Source organism: Pleurodeles waltl, chromosome 8 (genome assembly GCF_031143425.1).
Source record: "Pleurodeles waltl isolate 20211129_DDA chromosome 8, aPleWal1.hap1.20221129, whole genome shotgun sequence".
Lineage (NCBI taxonomy): Eukaryota > Metazoa > Chordata > Amphibia > Caudata > Salamandridae > Pleurodeles > Pleurodeles waltl.
Window position 1 is genome coordinate 349,629,156 of NC_090447.1, and position 27,981 is coordinate 349,657,136.

General features: G+C 45.5%; 1 protein-coding gene across 2 annotated transcripts in view; it reads left to right on the forward strand.

Annotated features, from left to right (window-relative positions):
* MED14 (mediator complex subunit 14) overlaps positions 1-27,981 on the forward strand; it is an 801,766-nt gene that overhangs the window by 277,097 nt on the left and 496,688 nt on the right. For both annotated transcript variants that reach the window (XM_069204216.1, XM_069204217.1), the window contains exon 15: positions 26,178-26,312. In XM_069204216.1, the coding sequence (XP_069060317.1) occupies positions 26,178-26,312 (135 nt within the window). The remainder of the gene's footprint in view (positions 1-26,177; positions 26,313-27,981) is intronic.

Below are 27,981 nucleotides of genomic sequence, written 5' to 3' on the forward strand. Positions count from 1 at the left end.
CCTACTACTAAACAGTGACTCACATGTCACTCACCCCCTCCACACAACACCAGTGGGGGGACGAATAGGTCATTATTACAGAGCATGGGAGAAAATCACTACAGACACTTGGGTTCTAGCAATTATCCAACATGGTTATTGCATAGAATTTCTACAGTTCCCTCCAAACATACCACCAAAAGCACAAAATTTAACAACACACCATTCCAATCTCCTGGAGATAGAAGTGCAGGCACTATTGCAAAAGAATGCAATCGAATTAGTGCCAAACACACAAATAAACACAGGAGTTTACTCACTGTACTTTCTGATACCAAAGAAGGACAAAACACTGAGACCAATCCTAGACCTCAGAGTAGTGAACACTTTCATCAAATCAGACCACTTCCACATGGTCACACTACAAGAAGTATTGCCATTGCTAAAGCTGCACGACTACATGGCAACTTTAGACCTCAAGGATGCTTATTTCCATATACCAATACACCCATCGCACAGGAAATACCTAAGGTTTGTATTCAAAGGAATACATTACCAATTCAAGGTACTGCCTTTCGGATTAACAACCGCACCAAGAGTCTTTACCAAATGTCTAGCGGTAGTCGCAGCACACATAAGAAGGCAGCAGATACATGTGTTCCCATATCTAGACGACTGGCTAATCAAGGCCCATTCGTTAATAGAGTGCTCAAATCACACAAATCATATCATACAAACCCTCTTCAAACTAGGGTTCACCGTCAATTTCACAAAATCCAAAATTCTGCCACGCAAGGTACAACAATACCTGGGAGCCATAATAGACACATCAAAAGGAGTAGCCACTCCAAGTCCACAAAGAATTCAAAATTTCAACACCATCATACAACGCATGTATCCAACACAAAAGATACAAGCAAAGATGGTATTACAACTCCTAGGCATGATGTCATCATGCATAGCCATTGTCCCAAACGCAAGACTGCACATGAGGCCCTTACAACAATGCCTAGCATCACAGTGGTCTCAAGCACAGGGTCACCTTCTAGATCTGGTGTTAATAGACCGCCAAACTTACCTCTCGCTTCTGTGGTGGAACAACATAAATTTAAACAAGGGGCGGCCTTTCCAAGACCCAGTGCCACAATACGTAATAACAACAGATGCTTCCATGACAGGGTGGGGAGCACACCTCGATCAACACAGCAAACAAGGACAATGGAACGTACATCAAACAAAACTGCATATCAATCACCTAGAACTTCTAGCAGTTTTTCAAGCACTAAAAGCTTTCCAACCAATAATAGTTCACAAATACATTCTCGTCAAAACAGACAACATGACAACAATGTATTATCTAAACAAGCAGGGGGGGACGCACTCCACGCAGTTAAGCCTGCTAGCACAAAAAATTTGGCATTGGGCAATTCACAACCAAATTCGCCTAATTGCACAGTTTATACCAGGGATACAAAATCAACTCGCAGACAATCTCTCTCGAGATCACCAACAGGTCCACGAATGGGAAATTCACCCCCAAATTCTGAACACTTATTTCAAACTCTGGGGAACACCTCAGATAGACTTGTTTGCGACAAGGGAGAACGCAAAATGCCAAAACTTCGCATCCAGATACCCACACAAACAATCCCAAGGCAATGCCCTATGGATGAACTGGTCAGGGATATTTGCTTACGCTTTTCCTCCTCTCCCTCTCCTTCCTTACCTGGTAAACAAACTCAGTCAAAGCAAACTCAAACTCATATTGATAGCACCAACTTGGGCAAGGCAACCCTGGTACACAACGCTGCTAGACCTATCAGTGGTACCCTGCATCAAATTGCCCAACAGGCCAGATCTGTTGACACAGCACAACCAAAAGATCAGACACCCAGATCCAGCATCGCTGAATCTAGCAATCTGGCTCCTGAAATCTTAGAATTCGGGCACTTACAACTTACCCAAGAATGTATGGAAGTCATAAAACAAGCCAGAAGGCCATCCACCAGGCACTGCTATGCAAGTAAATGGAAGAGGTTTGTTTGCTACTGCCATATTAATCAAATACAACCATTACACACAACTCCAGAACAGGTAGTGGGTTACTTGCTTCACTTACAAAAATCTAACCTAGCTTTCTCTTCCATTAAGATTCACCTTGCAGCAATATCTGCATACCTGCAAACTACCTATTCAACTTCCCTATATAGGATACCAGTCATTAAAGCATTCATGGAGGGCCTTAGGAGAATTATACCACCAAGAACACCACCTGTTCCTTCATGGAACCTAAATGTTGTCCTAACTAGACTTATGGGTCCACCTTTTGAACCCATGCACTCCTGCGACATACAGTTCCTAACCTGGAAGGTGGCATTTCTCATCGCCATTACTTCCCTAAGAAGAGTAAGCGAGATTCAGGCGTTTACTATACAGGAACCTTTTATACAACTACACAAAAATAAAGTCGTCCTAAGAACCAATCCTAAATTTTTGCCAAAGGTTATTTCACCGTTCCATCTAAATCAAACAGTGGAACTTCCAGTGTTCTTTCCACAGCCAGATACCGTAGCTGAAAGGGCACTACATACATTAGATGTCAAAAGAGCATTAATGTATTACATTGACAGAACAAAAAACATCAGAAAGACTAAACAACTCTTTATTGCATTTCAAAAACCTCACGCAGGAAACCCAATTTCAAAACAAGGTATAGCCAGATGGATAGTTAAATGCATCCAAATCTGCTACCTTAAAGCTAAACGACAGCTGCCCATTACACCAAGGGCACACTCAACCAGAAAGAAAGGTGCTACCATGGCCTTTCTAGGAAACATCCCAATGCAAGAAATATGTAAGGCAGCCACATGGTCTACGCCTCACACATTCACCAAGCACTACTGTGTAGACGTGTTATCCGCACAACAAGCCACCGTAGGTCAAGCCGTATTAAGGACATTATTTCAGACTACTTCCACTCCTACAGGCTGATCCACCGCTTTTGGGGAAATAACTGCTTACTAGTCTATGCAGAACATGCGTATCTACAGCGACAGATGCCATCGAACTGAAAATGTCACTTACCCAGTGTACATCTGTTCGTGGCATCAGTCGCAGTAGATTCGCATGTGCCCACCCGCCTCCCCGGGAGCCTGTAGCAGTTTGGAAGTTACCTTCAATTATTTATATATGTATCATCTCAACCTTAAATAGGTGCATACTTAGTCACTCCATTGCATGGGCACTATTACTACAATTCAACTCCTACCTCACCCTCTGCGGGGAAAAACAATCGAGGATAGAGTCGACGCCCATGCGCAATGGAGACAAAAGGAGGAGTCACTCGGTCCCGTGACTCGAAAGACTTCTTCGAAGAAAAACAACTTGTAACACTCCGGCCCAACACCAGATGGCGAGCTATTGCAGAACATGCAAATCTACTGCGACTGATGCCACGAACAGATGTACACTGGGTAAGTGACATTTTCATTACTTTACCTCCCCCAGGAACTGTGAAAATTGCACTGTGTCCACTTTTAAAACAGCTAAATGTGTTTTATGTGAAAGGTCTATATGCTATTGTGATTATTCAGAGTTCCTAGAGTACTTACCTGCAATACCTTTCAAATGAGATATTACATGTAGAATTTGAACCTGTGGTTCTTAAAATAAACTAAGAAAATATATTTTTCTGTAACAAAAACCTATTGGCCTGGATTTGTTTCTGAGTGTGTGTTCCTCATTTATTGCCTGTGTGTATGTACAACAAATGCTTAACACTACTCCTTTGATAAGCCTACTGCTCGACCACACTACCACAAAATAGAGCATTAGTATTATCTCTTTTTGCCACTATCATACCTCTAAGGGGAACCTTTGGACTCTATGCATACTATTACTTACTTTAAAATAGTGCATACAGAGCCAACTTCCTACAAGTATGCTTAGCTCTTTTCTTTGACCCCTGGTCAGACACATCTGTGTACCCATAATGTGGACACAGGAGACAGTTTACCTGTCAAATACAAAATATTCCGACAGTCTGACCAAGTCAAATAAAGCATTAAAGTGGAAGTCCACAAGAGACTTGAGTTAGGGGTGATAGAGCACTCTGACAGTCCCTGGGCTAGCCCAGTGGTCTTGGTCCCCAAACCTCACACCAAAGATGGAAAGAGAGAAATTAGGTTTTGTGTGGACTACGGAGGGCTCAGTCTGTCACCAAGACAGATGCTCACCCCATGTCCAGAGCAGATGAGATGATGGACAAGTTAGGTGCAGCCACATTTCTGAGTACCTTTGACTTAACTGCAGGGTATGGGCAAATTAGGATGGCACCTGGAGCAAAAGAGAAACCAGCATTCTCAACTCCTGATGTGCATTATCAGTTTCTGTTATGCCCTTTGGCTTAATGAATGACCCTGTCATCTTCCAAAGGTTGGTGAATCAAGTCCCTGCTAGCTTGGAGTCCTTTAGTGCAGCATATCTAGATGATATTGCTATCTTTAGTTTCAACTGGCAGGATCACCTGGTCCCCCTGGAGAAGGTTTTGCAGGCCCTGCAAGCAGCAGGCCTCTCTATCAAGGCATTCAAATGCCAGATAGGGCAGGGGAAAGCTGTATACCTGAGCTACCTTGTAGGTGGAGGCCAAGTGCAACCTTTACAACCCAAGATCCAGACTATTCTGGACTGGGAAGCTCCAAAAACCCAGACTCAAGTCAGGGCATTCCTTGGCTTGACTGGATACCACAGGAGGGTCCATAGTGACACCCCTCACAGAACTTACCTCCAATAAAATGGCCAAGAAAGTAAGCTGGACCCTAGACTGTCAAGAGGCCTTTGACACCCTAAAAGAAGCCATGTGCTCTGCACCAGTTCTAAAATCTCCAGATTATTTTAAGAAATTCATTGTGCAGATATATGCTTCTAAACATAGGATAGGAGCAGTCCTATCCCAAATCAATGATGACGGCCTTGACAAGCCTGTTGCCTTTATTAGCAGGAGGTTACTCCCCAGGGAGCAGCGTTGGAGTGCCATTGAGAGGAAGGCCTTTGCTGTGGTTTGGTCACTGAAAAAGTTAAGACCATACTTGTTTGGTACTCGCTCTCAGTTGGTTCCTGCAAATGAAAGGAGAGAACCCTAAACTTTTTAGGTGGTCCATATTCCTACAGGGAATGGACTTTGTAGTGGAACACAGACCTGGGGCTGCCCATGCCAATGAAGATGGCCTTTCCAGGTTCTTCCACTTAGAAAATGAAGGCTCTCTTGGGAAAGGTTAGTTTCATCCTCTTCAGTTTTATTTTTTCGGGGTGGGGGTACGGGGATGTGTAGGAAAATGCCACTGTTGGCATGGTCACCCCCCACTTTTTGCCTAGTGTTGATGCGAGCTTTGATTGGAAGTGTGCTGGGACCTTGCTAACCAGGAGCCAGCACCATTGTTCTTTCCCTAAAACTGTACCTTTGTCTCCACAATTGGCACAGCCCTGGCACACAGTTAAGTCCATTGGAAAAGGTACCCCTGGTACCAAGGGCCCTATGGCCAGGGAAGGTCCCTAAGGGCTGCAGCATGTATTATGCCACCCTCAAGGACCCCTCACTCTGTACATGCACACTGCTTTGCAGCCTGCGTTTGCTGGTGGTCAGAAAAGACAAAGTCGACATGGCACTCCCCTTAAAGTGCCATGCCCACGAACCACTGCCTGTGGCATAGGTAAGTCACCCCTCTAGCAGGCCTTACAGCCCTAAGGCAGGGTGCACTATACCACAGGCGAGGGCATAACTGTGTGAGCACTATGCCCCTACAGTGTCTAAGTAAATTCTCAGACATTGTAAGTGCAGGGTAGCCATACTGAGTATATGGTCTGGGAGTCTGTCATTACGAACTCCACAGCACCATAATGGCTAGACTGAATACTGGAAAGTTTGGTATCAATCTTCTCAGCACAATAAACCCACACTGATGCCAGTGTGGGATTTATTGAAAAATGCACACAGATGGCATCTTAGAGATGCCCTCTGTATGTTAGCCCAGCTGCTAGCACAAGGCTGACTGGTGTGTGCCAGCCTGCCACTTCTAGACAAGTTTCTGACCACATGGGGTGAGTGCCTTTGTGCACTCTGTGGACAGAAACAAAGCCTGTCCTAGGTGGATGTGCTTCACACCTCCCCCTGCAGGAACTGTAACACATGGCGGTGAGTCTCAAAGGCTCAAGCCTGGTGTTACAGTGCCACAGGGCACTCCAGCTAGTGGAGATGCCTGCCCCCTGGACCAGCACCCACTTTTGGCTGCAAGTCTGGAGGTATAATGAGAAAAACAAGGAGGAATCACCCCCTCAGCCAGTTCCACCCCTAAGGTGACCAGAGCTGAAGTGAGAAATCTTCGATCTTGCTTTGGAGGATTAGGACCAATAGGGATAGAGACAGACAGAGGGAGTGGGCACAAGGAGGGTGTAGCCACCCTCAAGGACTGTAGCCATTGGATACTGCCCTTTTGACCCTAACACACCTGTAAATTTAGTATTTAGGGGCGACGCTGAACACAGCTCTTCAGATTTCCTGACGACGTGAAGAAGGACTGCTGAACTGAAAACCCTGCAGAGAAGAGAAGGAGACACCAACTGATTTGGTCCCAGCCCTACTGGCCCATCTCCTGCTTCGACAAGCTGCAAGAAAAGAAGCACCGCGTTCTGCAGGACCAGCGACCCCTGAAAAGCCTCCAGGGGACTGCCTGCTTCACCGAGGACCAAGAAACTCCTTTGGACAGCGGACCAGCCCAAAGAAAAGACCAAGGAACCAACTTTAAAGGGACTCTCACCTCACTCCAGAAGTGTGAGTCCAACAACTCTGCACCTGACGCCCCTTGCCCTTGTCCAGAGAAACCAACTACCCAGAGAGGACCCCCATGCAACTCCGACGTGTCCACCCAGGACTGACCTCTCTGCACCCCCACGACGACGCCTGCAGAGGCAATCCAGAGGACCCCCCCTGACCGCGACTGCAATGGATGAAGATATCCGATGCCTGGAGAAGCACTGCACCTGCAGTCCCCAGGCCTGTGAGAAACCAACCACTGGTGAAGCAATGAACAGCAGGCTGCCCTCACCCTTGCCCAGTCGGTGGCTTGCCCGAGAGGCCCCACTGTGCCCTGCCTGCAGCACGTAAGTGAACCCGAGGTTCCTCCATAGAGTTCTATTGAGAACCCGACGCCCTTTTTGCACACTGCACCTGGCCGCCCCCGTGCCGCTGAGGGTGTGGTTTTTGTGCCTACTTGGGTCCCCTCCAATGCTCCTCCAAACGCCCCTGGTCTGCTCTCCGACAACGTGGGTACTTACCTGCAAGCAGACTGGAACCGGAGTACCCTCTGTCTCTATAGGCGCCAACGTTATTTTGACTCCTGTTTGACCTCTGCACCTGATCGGCCCTGTATTGCTGGTGCTGGGTGTTTGGGGTTGCCTTGAACCCCCAACAGTGGGCTACCTATGCCCCGGAGACTGAACCCGTAAGTGTGGTATTTACCTCAGAAATTGTACTTTATTTTCCTCCCTCAGGAACTATTGAAAATTGCAGTGTCCACTTTAAAAAAAGCTTTTTGCCATTTTAAAGAAAACTGTGTACAATATTGATTCTATTGAAAGTCCTAAGTATTACTATGCAGAGTACCTTTCATTTAATGTACTTGCTAAATGAATCTTGTGGTTAAGAAAATAAATTAACAAAAGACTATTTTTCTATATAATATGTCATTGCGTGTGTGTTTTCACTTATTGCTTGTTTGCGTACAACAAATGCTTAACACTGCCCTCTGATAAGCCTAACTGCTCAACCACACTACCACGGATAGAGCAGTAGTATTATCTATTATTGCCTCTCTCAAGCCTCTTGGAGAACCCCTGGACTCTGTGCACACTACAACTCATTTTGATTTAGTAAATACAGAGCCAGCTTCCCACACATTGGAAATATCCAATGTTGTTTTGTATTTTTTGCGCACTATATTGTTATTGGTCGTAGGTACCGTGCTATGAGAGTTTTGTAAATCATATGTGCCTGTTTAACTGTTTAAAAGTCTGCAATCTAAGACTATTCTGTATGAATGGTCTGGTTTAGCTACTGGGAATAGAGGATTATTCATTGGTGAGACACAGAGTTCGATTACACGCTGCTACTCTAGTTGTGTGAGGATTTCCCTCACAGGTGCTTTAGCATCATGTTTTATTGGGTACTGGGGTTGAGGTTGGGGTTGATTTTTAATTGGAATTACATGATAGGGGAATCTTTATTCCACCGTACATGGTTGCGATATAATGGCGGTGCCTGTGCCAATGCCTAATCGATGGCGTAGGATTCTGTGAGTTCATGGGGAACAAGAGGCGAGAAAGCAGGCTTGATGACGTATTCCCCATATGGGCAAGTACGGACAAATTCAGGTGGCCAATCCTTTTCGGACAGTAAAATATGATCAATGTTAACGATGCTGTCCCAAAAGATTGCATCAATTGTGCGTTCAGTGTCTCCTTCTAGCCTTATTGTTACTTTGTACACCCTGTCTGCAGTGGAGACACGCATGTCCGCAGTTTCAACTTGTAAGAAGTCATCAGTTGCTTTCACCTCCAGATGCTCTTGAAGATTCTGGTGAATTATTGTGACCTCTGCTGCGCGGTCTAGTAGAGCTAGAGCCCACGTCTTGTTCTTCAATAAAGCCCTCTTCTTGAGTGGCATGACGAATCACAACTGCTGCAACTTTTTTCTTTTTAAATTGAGGTTTGTGTTGGGAACGTTTCTCTTCTTTTTAACTGAAACTTCTGTAGGACATTGTGATCCCTGTCTCGGTTTCACGTACTCAGTTCTTCGCTCTGATCACCCAACTCTCTCACCGTGTTTCCCTAGGGAGTCCTGAAAGGAACGAGATTGGCGTGTATCAGTATATTTATATCTGCCAGGCGTTTTTATTTTATCTCTATTTCTGAGATTATATCTATTCTGAGGGGTCTCAGAGTACGGAGATTTTCCCCTTTCTTTTTTCGGTGTTTTTTTTTATTTTTTATCCCAGCGTTTTTTTTAGAACTCTCGGGTGCTTGCTTGGTAGAATCTTTGTTAGATTTACCCTGAAAGTGTGGTTTCGTTGGTCTGGCCCCCAGACTATCTCAACCAGTGTTAGAGTAGGTATCCACGATAATCTTTCGCAGCTCAGGTCCTTGATCCGGTGGAGAAACGTCACTGCTAATGCTTCCCTGCTTCCCCTTTAAGGTTACCTAATATAATTGAAGATACAGTGGCCAGTCCCATATTCATCTTGAATGTGTTTTAACACTTCTGGTAGATTGGCAAGTGTCGGTGTACCATGTGCGGTAGTACAGAGTGTGGCAAATACCCTGCCCCAAGTATTGCAGTTATTTATTGTGGGAGCCGTCCCAAATGGCAAGCACATAGTTAATATTCTATGCTTATCTTGAGGTACCGTATGGGGAAATATTGCTTCCAGTGCATTTAATTTTTGAGCTAACCAAAACGGAATCTCCTCCCGTTTCGCTGGTTCCTTACCTATAGGCGAATGTACAGTCACAGGATTAATACCTGGCGTTGCTACATGTGGTTGCGCCGGGGCAGCAAATTTACAAACTGTACTAATAGTCTGTTTATTGTCGTACGTTCAGCATATAAGCGGCGAACCTCAGCAACCGTCAATGTTGCTGCATCAGGGTGCAGTGTATACGTGGCCAATAAAGGCCAGGAAGGACCCCCATTACTTAGAAGACCTAACCTAACGTGTAGGACTGTTTGTGGTAGGGTGCCATCCAGCCAGTTATTATGGTCTTGATAAGATAGAGGTATTTCTAAATATGCATATGCTCTATATTGTGCAGGTATGTTTGCAGGTGTATAGTGGTGAAATGTATTTGTGTTCCCATCAACTACTGGAAATGTGACCCAAGAATAGAAAATGTCTGTTCTCTATGCTGGATGAGCCTCAACAACAAATGTAAATGGACCCCTCTGGGCCATTAGGCCATTTGCCAATACATGTGCAGTAAGGGGTGATCACATATTAACTGCAATTGCTACCTTTTGCGGGTTCGCCATGGTGAATGGTAAGTTTTGTTCAGAGATAAGCAAACCAAGTGGGGATTATCCTTTTAGAGTTCAAGCTTAAAAAACCTACAGCGATAGTTTGGTACTCCCTATTTAGATGAGGAGGAAAATCCTCAATACCACTGATGTCTCTGTAAATAGTACTGAGGTGTCTTTGCATGTAGTGAGACAGAGATACTCAGAAGGACCCAAAAATTAGTGCCTGACCAAAGGTTGGTGGTGCCATGTTGCATAGGTTCTCATTATCCTAATGAGACTACTGGATTTTGGCGGCAGAATCACCTGTACTGTGGGGGACTGAGTCTGATCCCACACCTGTCGGCCTAATCCGGATTTTGTTCCAGCTAACTAGCAGTGCCTCATCTCCACCCAAGAGCAGGGATGGTTGGGGCAACCGAGCGCATGACACAATTGACTCCTCAGGGGAATCGTGATCACTCAGATCTCATCCGTTACTCTCAGTTACATTAGTCTCACATATGCAAGGACAATCCGAGACAGAGTATAGTTCAATAAGGTTTTATTGAAGTGACTGCATCTGAGATAATAAGGCATGTATGGCAATAACTAGGACGATGAAGCAGAACAACATTAAAATTGTGACAAGGAGAGTAAAACACAAAAATAACACTACCATATTGTCACTAGAATTGTAGAGATAGTTCCTACCTAGGTAATGTTCGAGCACAGCATGTTAAGCTCTAATTCTGCCCTTCAAGATTCCCCTGAGAAGACATTATCCCTCTTACCTGAGCAAGAGGCCTGTAGTCGACATAAGCAGCTGCAGCAAAGCAATTGGCGTACGGTCGTGGTCATCTGGCTGGAATCTCCCTCTAACAAGCATGGGTCATAGTAGTGTTTTTATAACAAAACAGCTGATGTTCCAAGAAAGGATCCCCATGTAAGAGTGTGTATGTTTTTGTGAACATTGGAGACAAAACGTACCACTTTTGCCGGCAACCTATCTTACAGCAGCTTTGAGAAAAGCATAGAGTGAAAGAAATGTCTTGTTTAAGAACGTAGTGCTGACTTAGGCGAATAACAGCTAGATATAGAAAATAAAACAAGACCGCAAATGTGGCTGATGTTAAAATAATATAAAAAAGCTAAAACAAAACTGAGTACCGCTCTTATATTTAAAGTATAATTATTAGAGTCAGTATGTGCTGCCTGTATGCCCAAATAGCGAAAATGGTTGTGCTCCCAGACAAGTTCCATCTGGGCAAGGGTAGAGGCATCCTTCTCCTACTAGCTCACCAGAGGAAATGAAACCAATTTCCGCAGGGTGATGCGCAAGCCGGAGATCTCGCCAAAACCTGACATTATTTCCATCAACGCTGTGTGGCTAATATAGATTAGTGCGTCCTCTGTATACATATGTATGGCCATCCACATCAATATCCCCATCAGGCCATGTCTGGTTCCAATCTCTGCACGAGGGGATCTACGCTAAAGCAAAAATAAATGGAGACAGAGGGCAGCCCAGTTTCGTTCTTCTCGCTATATATATATGGTTTCAGAAACCATGTTGTGGTTGCAAACACGTGCTGTCAGGTAGAGTAGTCGGACCCATGAAATGAACACTGAGCCTAATCCCATCCTCTCCCACATGACCCATAGGTACTCCCACCCCAGAGTGTTGAAGGCTTTTTAGATTTTGAGTGCAATTACTGGCCCTGAGCTCCCGTGCCAGACGTTGAGCAGAAAACGTGAGAGAGTCTTCATATATTCATGTGTGTCCCCGTGTGGCATGAAACCACTGTGTCTCGTGCACAATGTTGGGTCACACTGTGTCCTAGTCACATCATGAGGACCTTAGCTAATATTTTGGCATCTACCCTGAGCATGGATAGAGGTCTGTACGATCTGGGGTTCTTCCGGATTTTTACCTAGTTTTCAAAGCATGACAATCTGGGCTTATTGCATGGAGCTCGGTAGGAGACCCAAGCATCTGGATTCTTGGTAGGTCTCTAGTAGGCGAGGCAGCAAAAGGTATTCAAATGTCTTATAATATTCTACTGCTAGGCCATTTGGTCTGGACGCTCTGCAGTTGCAGCACACCATAGCCCGACTGCCTCCTGGTGTTCCTCCAGCTGAAGGTGTTCTTCAAAACCTTTGCTCTGTGCTTCAGTGAGGCGTGGGAGTTCTTTGTCTGTCAGGAAATCCTGAAGTGCTGTTGGAGATGTGGGGGTCGGCACAGTATACGCCCACTAAATGGACTGGTAGCAGTGTATTAATCCCGGCCTGAGTGGACTCTATCGATCTGTCCCGGCTTGATGACCGGAATGAAGGGGGGGTTGCCTTGCAACAGCCACGCCAGCAGCCTCCCAGATTTATCTCCCTCGTAGTGCAACAATTGACAGTATTTGTAACTAATCAGGCAGTACAGCCTGTCCCAGATGTCTCCGACCCTGTGTCGAGCCTGTGTCAGGGATTCATTGTGCTCCCCTAGCAAGATGTGTGACAGCTGTAGGTGCGCCAGAGTTTCCTCCGCATCTGTAAGATCCCTTTCCTGCCATTGTTGTGTGCCACCAACTCTAGAGATGCATTCCCCTCGGTGATCACCTTTAATGCATCCCATTCCAGGCCCTTCTCCCCTGTGGACAACCAATTTGTGTCAAGGAATGGGCTGTTGCATGGCAGAATTCTTCTTGAAAAAGCGTATCTTGAAGTGTCTCGGGTTATAGCCGCCACAAAGGACCCAGTAGGCACATTCCACCCACTCCAGCATCACTGGAGTATGATCCAAGAGAAAACGGCCTGTGATCTCGACATTAGTGATTGTTGTTACCATTTCGGCTGATAACAAGAATCTGTGAAGGCGACTATAAGCCCTCTTGGCCACTGTGTGACCGGCTGTGCTCCTGCACCCTGGGAAGCTTCACCCACCATGCGTGGATGCAGTGTAATGGGTCAGTCACTGTATGTAGGGCCATTGTCATATATGATTTGGTGCGTGGTCAGTGTAGGAAAGTGCTCTTTTTCACATGATTAGCCCCCACTTTTTCCCTGGTTTATGATGTGATTTCGACTGAAAGTGCCCTGGGTTCCTGCTAACCTATTCCCCAGTTCCAGATCTCTTTCCCCAAACTACCAGATGTTTCCCCAATTGGCAAAACCTTTAGCACCCACTGTAAGTCTCTGTTAAATGGTATTCCTGGTACCTAGGGCCTGAGGTACTAAAGAAGGTCCTTAAGGGCTGCAGCACGACTTCTGCCATCCTAAGGGGCCCCTCACCAAGCACATGACTGTCTGTCATTGTAGGCTGCTTGTCTTGGTGCAGACATGAGACACAGACCGTGTGGCATGTCCCCTAACACTGCATGCGGTATATGTAAGTCACCCCTCTAGCAGGCCTTACAGCCCTAAGACATGGTGCTTTAATATGAGCAGATATGCCCCTGCTATGTCATTGTCAATTCTCAGAGATATTAAGGGACCAGGGAAGCCATTTAAAATATTTGTGCTGGACACTGGCCAATACGAGTTCACCAGCTTCATGATGGCTCCGTTGAAGATAGGGAAGTTTGGTATCAAACATCTTGTATTGGTGAACCCACACTGATGCCTGTTTTGGATTTACCAGTACATGCAACCAGAGGGCACCTTTGAGGTGCCCCTGAAACCCTACGAGCCTCTGGTGTGCTCGCTGACCAGTTTCTGCCAGTCTGTCACCGGAGACTTTTCTGCCCCGCTAGGGTGAGAGCCTTCTGCTCTGAGGTGGCCCAGAAGAAAAGCCTGTCCGGGAGGATGGTGTAACACCCCCTCCCACAGGATGAACTGCCGATTGGTCTTCCTAAGGCAGCAAGCCTCAAAGGGCTACCACTTTTGAAATGCAAATCTGGCTTCCCTCACAGGAGAGGAACCCACGCCCCTTTCCAGAAGCGCATTTGGCACCTGGACTGGTGGGAAAATTAGCTAGTCAGGTTGGCGTGCCACCCCCAGGCTAGTACCACACCTAAGGTGGGCTACTGCGAGTTGGACACAATTTTTCAGAACTAGCCATCTTGGTGATGGCATACTCAGGAATTCTAGGACAGGATTATGCCCACTTCCCACAGGAAGTGGTCATATAGACCCAAGGATCAGTAGTCCATTGGCTGCTACCCTACACACCCCTAACATCCCTAAATGCAGTATTTAGAGTAGACCCTGGCACAGGAGAAGTCAATCCTTACAACCTAAGATGACCACAGACACCAAAGAGCCGCAGAAGCAGTAGAGGAGAAAAGCAGCTAACCTGGAACCAACCCCGCTGGCCTGTCTGCATCCCTCATTGAAATCTGCACCAAAGACGGTTCGTCCTGCAGCTGTGACTCCATAAACCTGGGAGGACTGCCTGCCTTTGAAAAAGACTCAAGACCCCCCGTGAACAGCAGACCTGTTCTCCAACAAACTCCAAAAGAAGGGACTCTGAAGCCTCTGGATCCACCAAAACCTGACACCCGAACTTGCCACTGCTCCCGCCGTCTCCAACCTGAATTGAAGTGGATCACCACTGCCAACAAAGTTCCCCCAGCCCTTCAGAGTCTGAGTACATGATGGCTTCACCCCTCCTGAACTCCCCTACACTGCAGGCTACCTTTCCACGCAGGCCCCCTCTACTGCGACAGCTAAGATCAGAAAGACCAAACACCTAAGGACACCTCTGCACATGTCGCCCCTGACCATGGAGAAGAGGACCAAAGGGGCCTGCCTGTACCCGAGCATCGTGAGGCCTGAGCCTCGTTGTTGGTTCAGCCGACTGGCCTCCTGGCCAGAGCCTGCAGCCTCTTTTGGCAGTGACCACTCTCCACAGGAACGCATTGGGCACCCAATGCTATTTTGTAGTCTTCAAACGGCCGCCCCAGTGCCGCTGAGGGTGTACTGTGGGTGCTGACATGGCGTTTGCCCACTACTCACCCTAACCTCAGGAGATGGGTCTTGTATGTCGCTAAACTTTACCTGTTTGCAGAACCTGTTTTTCCTTCCATAGGATATCATTGCAGAACTCAGAAATTGTACGGTGTCCACTTTTAAAGTGAAAGTAATTCCCATTTAAAAACGTACTCACCCGAATGATTTTTCTCTGATGCCTAAACATACATAAAGATACCTGCTACTTGTATAAATTGGTGTGAATCTCCTTCTTGAGCCATGTGTCTCATTTATTGACTGTTGTGTGTATTTGTAGATGTCTTGCACTCCTCTCTGTTTTGCCTAAGGCTGCTTGACCACACTACCCCTAAATAGAACACTTTGGGATTGCATAGCGAGCACTGTCCACTCTCTGGGGAACCCCTGGACCCTTTAGACGGTATTCACATACCACATAAAGGGCCAGCTTCATACAAAGTGTGTCTATCTAGGCTACCATCTAGAACTCAGTTAAAATCATTGGCCCACAATAGGGGTGTGCCTATGTATAAAATCAATTCTTTCTCTAGCTCTAGGAAGGAATTACCATTGTCTGTATTCGGGGCATGTACATTCAGTAAGTATATTTCCTTACTGTCCAATAGGCCGTGTGCCAGCTGGTACCTGCCATTGACATCGGCCTGAAATCCCTGGACCCGGAATGGGACCTGCGGAGCCACCCAAATAAGAACTCCCCTAGCGAATGTTGAATATGTGGTGGAATACAGTTGGCCCCTCCATTTCTTTTGTAATGTGTGGACCTCGTCTTCTGATAGATGCGTTTCTAGGAGCAGCACCACCTGAACTCTGTGTCTGTGAAGGTAAGTCTGTACCCCTTGACCTTCCTCCACAGCTGTCTGTCCCTGTCTCCACAGCTCTGTCTTTGTCTGCACGACCCCAAGGTACGGGTGACGTCGCTCCAGCAAAGCGTCCTCCAGCAGCAGCAGTGTGCCATGCAGCTCCAGGCCCCAATGCCTGGAGGGAGGGTCTGCTCCGCAGCAGCATCCACAGACCAGCTCTCCTATCCGGAGGGTGTACGATACACTAGGCTGCGCAGCCGGCAGCCAGGGATAGTGTAATGCTATCTTTTTTTAACGTGTTGCTCCATCTTGAACACTGATTCCATTTTGTGCTTAGCTTAGCTTCACACACCGTCAGGTATTTTTCTGCGCGCAACATGTTTTTCACTCCTCTATCTCGTTCTCACCAAGGCAGGAACATAACATCTAGGAGTAAGGGAGAGATAAAGATGTACCAGAGAAGGTTTATTGTATGGCAGGGAACAGTTTGGTCTTGGGAGTGCACCTTGGAATGTGGCCAATCTCTAAACGTGCTCTTTCAACACTGACCTGGTACAGCCAGCGTTTGAACAACCACTTACTGTACGGGAGGGGAAGTTTCTAGAATTCTCCCCTCCAGCTTGTTTAAAGTATATAAGAGGGAAACTTGACAACCAGGGTTAGACAGAACTCATTTTCGGGAGAGGGTGCCTTGCTCAGATCCCATTGTGGGTAGTTCTCTCTTTTTGCGGTCGTTTGGGTTCACAACTTGAAGCTGACAAAGAGATAATGTCTGTGTCAAGCCCCATGGTGATGTATTTTGAATTCTTACTTTTATCTTTTATGCAAGAATATATAATCACTATATATATATATGTTCTATGGCATGTGTAGCTGCAGATACACATGCTGTGCACAGTCCTCCATCTGGTGTTGGGCTCGGAGTGTTACAAGTTGTTTTTCTTCGAAGAAGTCTTTTCGAGTCACGAGACCGAGGGACTCCTCCTATTTCGATTCCATTGCGCATGGGCGTCGACTCCATCTTAGATTGTTTTTTTTCCGCCATCGGGTTCGGACGTGTTCCTTTTCGCTCCGTGTTTCGGGTCGGAAAGTTAGTTAGAATCTCGGAAAAAAACGTCGGTATTGTTTGCGTTCGGTATCGGGTTAGTTAGAACAAATCGACACCGAATTTTGAAGAGCTCCGGTGGCCCTTTGGGTTTTTTTCGATCCCCCGTCGGGGCCTGGTCGGCCCGGCCACGTGCGACTTCAAGGCTGATGGAACGGACCCCATTCCGCTTCTGCCCAAAATGCCATCACAAGTATACGGATCACCATCTGGTCTGTAACTTGTGCTTGTCCCCCGAGCACAAGGAGGATACTTGTGAAGCCTGTCGAGCGTTTCGGTCGAGGAAGACGCTGAGAGACCGAAGAGCCAGGAGACTACAAATGGCGCCCACGCCGACAGGTCAAGATCGTTTCGAGGAGGAAGAAGAAGCTTTCTCCGTCCACGAGTCGGATTCTGAAGAACTCGACGCCGAAGAAACACCCAAAACCGTGAGTAAGACGTCAAAAATCAAGACTCACGAGAAGTCCACACAAGCCCAGGGGACGCCACCGCCAACAGGCCATGGCTTAACCCGAAAAAAAGGTGACCCATCCAAGGCACCGAAAAAGGGCATGCTGGTGTCTAAGTCATCCGACTCCGGTCGAGATACCGCCACACAGCAACCTCGGAGCCGAGACAGCGGCTCCGAGAAACTTCGGCACAGAGACAGCGGCACCGAAGAATTTCGGCACCGAGACACCACGCCGAAAACAAAGAAGGTTTCTTCGGAGCCTAAAAAGACTTCCGAAAAGGTTTCGCTTCCGAAACATCCAGCCTCGGAGCCGAAAACTAGTTCCTGTACAGAGGAACAAGGATTAACCTCCCAATTACATAGATTTGGAGAGGAGCTTCAAGCTGTAGAGCCTGACTACACGCAAAGAAGGCTTCATATTCATGAGGACACAGGGAAGATAACCACTCTTCCCCCAATCAAAATAAAAAGGAAACTTGCCTTTCAACAAAAGGACAAGCAACCACAGGCAACCCCACCACCGTCTCCACCACCATCAATACATGCATCACCAGCAACAACTCCACCACTGATGCACTCACCAGCTCATACTACAATGAGTCAGGATGATCCCGATGCATGGGACCTTTACGATGCTCCAGTGTCTGACAACAGCCCAGACTCCTATCCTACAAAACCGTCACCACCTGAGGACAGTACATCCTACACAAAGGTGGTCGCAAGGGCAGCCGAATTTTACAACGTCACCTTACATTCTGAACCAATTGAGGATGACTTTCTGTTTAACACCCTATCCTCCACCCATAGCCAGTACCAAAGCCTTCCCATGCTCCCAGGAATGCTAATGCTAAGACATTCAAAACAAATATTTCAGGATCCAGTTAAAGGCAGAGCCATAACTCCAAGGGTGGAGAAAAAGTACAAGCCACCGCCAAAAGATCCAATCTATATTACAACACAACTAACACCAGACTCAGTAGTTGTCGGGGCAGCTCGTAAGAGAGCCAACTCTCATACCTCAGGAGACGCACCACCTCCAGACAAGGAGAGCCGCAAATTTGATGCAGCGGGAAAAAGGGTTGCAGCACAAGCAGCAAATCAATGGCGTATTGCCAATTCACAAGCACTTTTGGCAAGATATGACAGAGCTCATTGGGATGAAATGCAACATTTCATCGAACACTTACCCAAGGAGTTCCAAAAAAGAGCGCAACAGGTGGTGGAAGAGGGACAAACTATCTCAAATAATCAGATACGGTCTTCCATGGATGCAGCAGATACAGCTGCGAGGACAATAAACACTGCAATCACGATACGAAGGCACGCATGGCTGCGCACTTCAGGGTTCAAGCCGGAAATCCAACAAGCTGTGCTCAATATGCCATTTAATGAACTGCAATTGTTTGGGCCGGAGGTGGACACTGCCATTGACAAACTCAAAAAAGACACCGATACAGCCAAAGCCATGGGCGCCTACTCCCCGCAGAGCAGAGGCACATTTAAAAAAACACCTTTTAGGGGAGGGTTTCGAGGTCAACCCACAGAAGCCACAACCTCACAAACAAGGCCTACTTACCAGGGTCAATATCAGAGGGGAGGTTTTCGGGGGCAATATAGAGGGGGCCAATTCCCAAGAAATCGTGGAAGATTCCAAGGCCCCAAAACTCCTCAAAATAAACAGTGACTCACAAGTCACACAACCCCATCACATAACACCTGTGGGGGGAAGACTAAGCCAATTTTACAAACTTTGGGAGGAAATAACAACAGACACTTGGGTCTTAGCAATTATCCAGCATGGTTATTTTATAGAATTTCTCCAATTCCCTCCAAACGACCCACCGAAAACACACAATATGTCAAAACAACATATAGATCTTCTAGGAATAGAAGTTCAAGCATTGCTACAAAAGGACGCAATAGAATTAGTACCAAATCTACAAAAAAAACACAGGAGTTTACTCACTGTACTTTCTGATACCCAAAAAGGACAAAACTCTGAGGCCAATACTAGATCTCAGAACACTAAATACCTACATCAAATCAGACCACTTTCACATGGTCACATTACAAGACGTAATCCCACTGCTCAAACAGCAAGACTACATGACAACATTAGACCTAAAAGATGCGTATTTCCATATACCAATACATCCTTCACACAGGAAATACCTAAGGTTTGTATTCCAAGGAATACATTACCAATTCAAAGTGTTGCCATTCGGAATAACAACTGCGCCAAGAGTTTTTACAAAATGCCTGGCAGTGGTAGCTGCACATATCAGAAGGCAGCAAATACATGTGTTCCCGTACTTAGACGACTGGTTAAACAAAACCAACATGCTAAGACAGTGTTCACAGCACACAAAATATGTCATACAGACCCTTCACAGGCTAGGTTTCTCCATCAACTACGCGAAGTCACACCTTTTGCCGTGTCAAACACTGCAATACTTAGGAGCGACAATCAACACAGCAAAAGGGATTGCCACTCCAAGTCCACAAAGGGTTCAAACATTTCACAAAGTAATACAGGCCATGCATCCAACACACAAGATACAAGTCAAAACGGTAATGAAACTCCTAGGCATGATGTCTTCATGCATAGCCATTGTCCCAAACGCAAGATTGCACATGCGGCCCTTACAACAGTGCCTAGCATCACAATGGTCACAAGCACAGGGTCAACTTCTAGATCTGGTGTTGATAGACCGCCAAACATACATCTCGCTTCTATGGTGGAACAGTACAAATTTAAACCAAGGGCGGCCTTTCCAAGACCCAGTGCCACAATACGTCATAACGACGGATGCTTCCATGACAGGGTGGGGAGCACACCTCAATCAACACAGCATCCAAGGACAATGGGACATACATCAGAGGCAGTTTCACATAAATCACTTAGAACTGTTAGCAGTATTTCTGGCGCTGAAAGCATTTCAACCCATAATAACCCAAAAATACATTCTTGTCAAAACAGACAACATGACAACAATGTATTATCTAAACAAACAAGGAGGGACACACTCGACGCAGTTGTGCCTCCTAACACAAAAAATATGGCATTGGGCGATTCACAACCACATTCGCCTAATAGCACAATTTATTCCAGGGATTCAGAACCAGTTGGCAGACAATCTCTCTCGAGATCACCAACAAACCCACGAATGGGAAATTCACCCCCAAATACTAAACAATTACTTTCAAATTTGGGGGACACCTCAAATAGATCTATTTGCAACAAAGGAAAACTCAAAATGCCAAAACTTCGCATCCAGGTACCCACAAGATCAATCCCAAGGCAATGCTCTATGGATGAACTGGTCAGGGATATTTGCGTACGCTTTTCCCCCTCTCCCTCTCCTTCCATATCTAGTAAACAGGTTGAGTCAAAACAAACTCAAACTCATACTAATAGCACCAACATGGGCAAGGCAACCTTGGTACACAACACTACTAGACCTTTCAGTAGTACCTCATGTCAAACTACCCAACAGACCAGATCTGTTAACACAACACAAACAACAGATCAGACATCCAAATCCAGCATCTTTGAATCTAGCAATTTGGCTCCTGAAATCCTAGAATTCGGACACTTAGACCTCACACAAGAATGTATGGAGGTCATAAGACAAGCTAGAAAACCTACCACTAGACACTGCTATGCAAACAAGTGGAAAAGTTTTGTGTATTACTGCCAGAATAATCAAATTCAGCCATTACACGCATCTCCAAAAGATATAGTAGGATATTTACTACATTTGCAAAAATCAAATCTAGCTTTCTCTTCCATAAAGATACATCTCACTGCAATATCAGCTTACCTGCAAATTACTCATTCAACTTCACTATTTAGAATACCAGTCATTAAAGCGTTTATGGAAAGCCTAAAGAGAATTATACCACCAAGAACACCACCTGTTCCTTCATAGAACCTCAACATTGTCTTAACAAGACTCATGGGTCCACCTTTTGAGCCCATGCATTCTTGTGAAATGCAATACTTAACGTGGAAAGTTGTATTTTTGATTGCCATCACATCTCTAAGAAAAATGAGTGAGATTCAAGCATTTACCATACAAGAACCATTTATTCAAATACATAAAAATAAAGTAGTTCTAACGACAAATCCAACATTTTTACCAAAGGTTATCTCACCGTTCCACTTAAATCAAACAGTAAAATTACCAGTGTTCTTCCCGCAGCCAGATTCTGTAGCTGAAAGAGCACTACATACATTAGACATCAAAAGAGCACTAATGTACTACATTGACAGAACAAAACTAATTAGAAAAACAAAACAACTATTTATTGCCTTTCAAAAACCTCATACAGGAAATCCAATTTCAAAACAAGGCATTGCTAGGTGGATAGTTAAGTGTATTCAAACCTGCTATCTTAAAGCAAAGAGAGAGCTGCCTATTACACCAAAGGCACACTCAACCAGAAAGAAAGGTGCTACCATGGCCTTTCTAGGAAATATTCCAATGAACGAAATATGTAAGGCAGCAACATGGTCTACGCCTCATACATTTACCAAGCACTACTGTGTAGATGTGTTAACTGCACAACAAGCCACAGTAGGTCAAGCTGTACTAAGAACATTATTTCAAACTACTTCAACTCCTACAGGCTAAACCACCGCTTTTGGGGAGATAACTGCTTACTAGTCTATGCACAGCATGTGTATCTGCAGCTACACATGCCATCAAACGGAAAATGTCACTTACCTAGTGTACATCTGTTCGTGGCATTAGTCGCTGCAGATTCACATGCGCCCACCCGCCTCCCCGGGAGCCTGTAGCCGTTTAGAAGTAGATCTTGAACATTTGTCATTTGTAAATATATTACTTTAACCTTCATTATGTACATACGTATTCATTCCATTGCATGGGCACTATTACTAACATACACAACTCCTACCTCACCCTCTGCGGGGAAAACAATCTAAGATGGAGTCGACGCCCATGCGCAATGAAATCGAAATAGGAGGAGTCCCTCGGTCTTGTGACTCGAAAAGACTTCTTCGAAGAAAAACAACTTGTAACACTCCGAGCCCAACACCAGATGGCAGACTGTGCACAGCATGTGAATCTGCAGTGACTAATGCCACGAACAGACATTTTCCATATATATTTATTTATTTTCCATGGTTAAAGTAGTGCATTGTCTTTGTTTCTGTGATCATTATTATTCTACCACTGTGATTATTTTCAAAAGTGCACTTGTGTTGCTGCATTTGACATAAACGTTCACATTATTCTTTCCCAGTACGGACCTTTTGGAAGTGCCTTAATAAATCTATTACGCAGACTAAGAGTGCTGAATTCTTGGCATTCCTTTCAATTTGTCTTCTCTCAGTCAGAAGCAGGCAAAACAGCACGCCATCTCCAGCATGAATGGTCTCATGTGGCTACATGCGTCTCATAAACTCACTCCCCTGCTCCTGCAGGCACAACTCCAGGGGCACCAAGACAGGTGGGTCCATCTGAGGTGGGGCGGGAAAGGAGGGGTGGGGGAGGGCTAATGGGGGGGGAGCTGTGGCAGCAGGGGCAGCTGAAAACGAGTGTCCTAAGGCAGCTGCAATGTGGTGGAAGGCCGCGTCCCCCAGGGGGTGCAGTTAGTAAATTGCCCTCGTGTTCTGCAGCTTTCACTCCTGGCCTCATTGAGGGGGGGGAGAGAAAAGGGAGGGGGTGTCAAGGAGACCAGCAACTCCCTCCCAGCTACCCTCAGGTGCGAGATTGCTGGTTGTTACCTGGAGGCGTGCAGGACTTGGATCAGGCCAGAGCCCCAGCAGAGTCGGGTTGTGCAGCAGGAGCACTAGAGCGGGCTAGCCCTCATTTTGAGCCTGCGACTCTCCAGTTATGACAGACAGAAGAGCGGGCGGGCAGGGATATCACCAGCGTGGCTCTGCTGCAATCGCTGCTAGCAGATAGAGGCAGAGGATATTTTTTCGTTCGAACTTGCAGCCCAAAGGTCACCCTAATCCTGAGGCAAGCGTGGTGCTGCCAGGTGTCCAAGAGGCCGCACTTCGGGATATGTTTCTGGCAGTACCCTCGCCTCCAGTGCAATCAATGGGTAGAGCAGTAGACCGATGAGGCTGGTATGTGCGTAGCAATACCTGGGGCTCAGCCACAGCCTCAAGTGCCTTAAGGATCATGCACAGTGGCCATTTTGAGGAGGGTTGCGTTGCCAGCAGTCACCCCTTTCACCTCTACCCCGACAGCAGCGATCCCAGGAGGCTCCTCGGCTGCATGGTGACGGCGGCAGGGGGTTGGGGGTCTGAGGAGGTGTATTAAGTGTAGTTGTTGGCCGGCATCGACGAGGATGGTGGCGGCTGACAGAGGAGTCCAGAACACTCTGAGTGCAACCGCCATCTTGACACCCCAAGCCACACCCCGTCAATCATTTCTTAAAGGATATTTTCTATTGGGTGAAGTTGATAAAGGATCATTTACACTGCGCTGAACTTTGAGGCGTCGTCTGCAAAGTGCCTACAATTTTTTTTTTGTAGCAGTTGAGAAAACAAAAGTTGGTAATTAAGTAATACCCTGTTTTATGTTGACTCAGCATAATTTTTTAATGTACATGTTCAATGTGGTTAATGATTAACAACAAAGCTAAGTAAGCTATTTATTATATTGAATTGAATATGTTGACAGATTTTATCTAATTTTATACTGTTGATTTTAGGCCTGGCCTGTGTTACTCTATGGGATCCAATGTGCAATCACAGTCACTGAAAATGATTTCTTCTCTTACTCAATCTCTTCATTGCCTTACCCACTTTAATAACAGCCTTCATGATTCTACCTCTGACAACACATTGAATGCAGTTGTCTAGTCTTTGGCAGTTTCTGTCCCCTTTTCACTTTGACTCAACGCTACCCACACGCACAACTCTGAATCACACTAATCATCCACTCTCTCAAACTCTGGATTTGGAGGATGGTTCCTATCCAGCCCCAAACATTTAGCACTCTCCATTTGGCCTTTAGTTAACACACAACTGACAGTAAATTGCCAGCGTTTGCCTGTTGGCACAATCTGATCAGCTTAATCCAACTTCTTTCCCAGTATCAGTTTGAGAGACAACCCTCCTCTGCCCTCATCCTTTACCCTTACCCATATTCCCCAATTACTCCTGTTGCACTGCCCATTTGGCCTCCTTATTCTTCACCTGCCCAGTCAAGCCCATTCTTACACCTGCATACTTATATATATATATATAGTTTGCCAATCTCTCCTGTGCTTTTAGCCCTTCAAATTGTCAAGACCATTGCACTCTCCTCTAGTGTATGTTCGTAACTTGTCAATTTCTACACTCACTGCCATCTCTCTGGCATCTAGCCACTGTGCTTTAAATCAGACCGAGATGTCCCACCGCATATTTTACTCATTGCAGTCTGAAATCCACCAATCAAACTCTACTAAGCCTACTGTCTGTGAAAGTGTTTAACTTCCTCATCACTATCTCCTACAGTCACCTCACCTCTCTCCATCTTTCCAGACTATTGACCTTTCAACAGAATTCTGCCGTTCTAGCCACTCTTACATCTGTGTGTGCCTGCACTGCATTACAGCTCTTAGCTGGTTCTCATCCAACCTCCCTTTCACCTAATCTTCCAATTCCTTGTGCTGCTCACATTATCCTACTATAGCCCTAATGTCCATCTAAGCTCAAACCTGTGTTCTTTTCTCCCTTGCAGCACCTCACTTAGTGTCATGATAACCCACAGCTTCTCCTACCACACAATGCATCATCCCTTCCCATTGGTCTCTTCTCATCTTGAAACCAGGATTGTGATTTACCTTTCAGCCTTCTATATTTTGCCTAGTTGTCTATCCCCTCATGTCCAACTCTTCTTTGACAGAATTGATCTATTTACTGGTCTACGGTAAAACTATAACCCTGTCCAGGCAAGCATCCCTTTCTCCTTCACCTTCTCAGCCCTTCCAGGAATCATAGTACAATTTATTTGCAACTGATGTTCTTTGTCCTTTTCTCTTCCGCTAGGTTTTTGGTATCAAACATTTGAAATACACACTCACAGCTCCCTTTACACTGCCAGGTGTATAATGAATACTCTGGCCATTAGCTTACTCTAGCCCTCTGCTAACATCCTAGCCAATCCCTTGCTCCTCTACAAAATAATGAACTTTGGTAACTGCACAGTTTTCATTCTCAACGTAAACATGCCCACCTTCCCCTTTTACCTATTTGTCTGGTGCTACCTATTCCAAAAAGGAGTGTACAAAGCTCTTCATTATTATGTTCAAGGCAGTGCATCAGGACATTTCCTGACAAGCCTCAACTTGAGTACTGCCAAACCCCAACCTTTCACCCTTTTTCCTCTCAAAACAGTACTGCAAGTTACTGAAGTTCAGGCCTCTTAACTTTTGGCATCTTCTTCCTGGAAAGTTCTCTTAAGCGAACTTTGAGCCAAAAACGTACTTAACTCTTTACGTCTGCTCGCTTAGTGCACCAATAGACTTGAGAACCAGCCTACACATACCCCAGCCTTCTCTCACTCCCCTCCCTCACTCTTTAGATAAACCGCATACTCTAGCATCCATATTCTAGAATAATACTCACATTGGCATTTATTGTATTGTCTTTTTATCATCCACTACTTCACCATTGTAAGTCATCCGCTATCAATGAGTTTATTCAATCTATCAAAATACAATCTACATTGTTTCTGGTAGAAAAACGTCATTCAAAACTAAGTTAATTGGCTGTTCTTCTTTCTTGTCAGCTTTTCTAACTTGCTTTCTGCCAATGGTTCTTGTGTCCTTGCTTAATATTTTTCTGCATATCCCTTGCTGATGTGCAACATTACTTTGTATTCATTCTAGCTTTCTGGGGATCAAGGTCCAGTAGAGCCAAAGAAACCAAAACGGTCTGGAGAAATGTGTGCCTTCAATAAAGTTCTTGCTCACTTTGTAGCCATGTGTGACACAAATATGCCGTTTATAGGACTTCGAATGGAGGTAAGAGTCAAATGAAGAATGTTTGTGTTTTTATGATAGTGCAAATACAGATAAGCTTTCATTGTTTTGGTCATCTGTTTTGCTACAGCTTGCCAAGATGAAATGACATCCGAAATGTGACTTGGGACCCATGCGTTCTGAACTCAGTCATTGCTTCTGCTAGTATTCTATGAATCAAAAAGTGAAATTTTTAGAAAAATGATGGAACATAGAGGGTGTTGTTAGCTGACTTCTTCCAACTCAGTGGACACAGATATATATACAAAGCTCAGACTTACTGGCAGAAAATGTTGTTGTGCTTTTCCAGATTCCAAAATCCCTTATACAGACTGTTGTTTTTATCATTATGAGACCTGTAGCCTCCTGCCTTTGCCATCAAAACACCCACAAGTGCTGGCAATCGGTGTACAGCAAGAATAGTGGCCTCCGATTGTGACCCTTGTTTGGAAACAGAAAATTGAGTTTCTAGTGATTGACGTTTTGGGGTGCGGAGACATATTGTAGGCCTAGGGTGAGCCCTGTGCTCTGGACCTGCTGGTACTAGAGAGCACTGGGGAGGAGCTCTATACTGGACTGGATGAGTTATTAATTTTGGGTAAGCTCATCATGGTAGGATTCTGTTAGTTGACTATGGAATGTAAGGCAGCACGGCCAGCGTGATAGTGTCAAAAGATCTGTGACACTGCCTGTAACCTATAACATTTCAATAGCAGTTTATTGCAAACTACTGGTCACTACTTCTTGAAGACATATATAGTTGCTTGACAGTGGACTAGCACAATAAGCAAGGAGAAAGGTAGTATTGCCCGATTATAATAAGAAATATGTTTGGTCATCCACCTCCCATCATAAAGCATGAGATGATAACTAAGAGAGTAAAGAGACTGTTCGAAGAGAAATCGGACCTTAATCGATGAAGAAACTTTTTGACAGTAGCAATAGGGAAATTCCAGAAAACCTCTGGCTGCATTGAAGCAAAAGTAAGCTCCTTGGAGAACTATTGGGAGGCAGCAAGTAAAAGAATTGAGAGGAGTTTGACAAAGGGCGCAGGAGGTGTTCAACGATGTACTTAAGAGTCCTTCAACGGTCATCTATGCAGTGTCCTTGGTTAAATCTTTAACTTTGCTGAAAGGAGTGAAGCTTTAAGAAGTGAAGCTGTAATGCGGAGAGGACTCTATATTGTGGAGGCACTTGTATCCGCGGCACGCTCCTCTGGGTGGTTATCCCCTATTTCTTGCCCGAGAAAGGACTGCCTTTGCGTTGCGTGGTATTGACACTGCTCTGTTGTTTACTGCATTTTGTTTGTTTGTAGGAAGATCTGTTGTGAACTGGTGGATTGAAAGCTTCCTTTTCCTGTTTGTTTTCCTCTGGGCACAGACCCTGTTGTCTGGTGGTCCCTAAGCGGCAAAGCCACCGTGGATTAGCGATTCATTATCCTTTTTTAATTGTTGCAGTGTATCATCAACCACACTGCCAAAGAGCTGCTCTCTAGTAAAGGGGGTGCTGTTTATATTCATCTGCATCTCATTTTTAAAACCAAACACTCATAGACAGATGTGTCTTAGTGTTGTTCCCACAACTAGCTGCCTGTTTGCTGTGTCTGCTGCCTCTAGCGCAGATTTTAAGCCGGTGTTTGCTCTAGTATTACCCTCTTCTACAAACAAGTCTG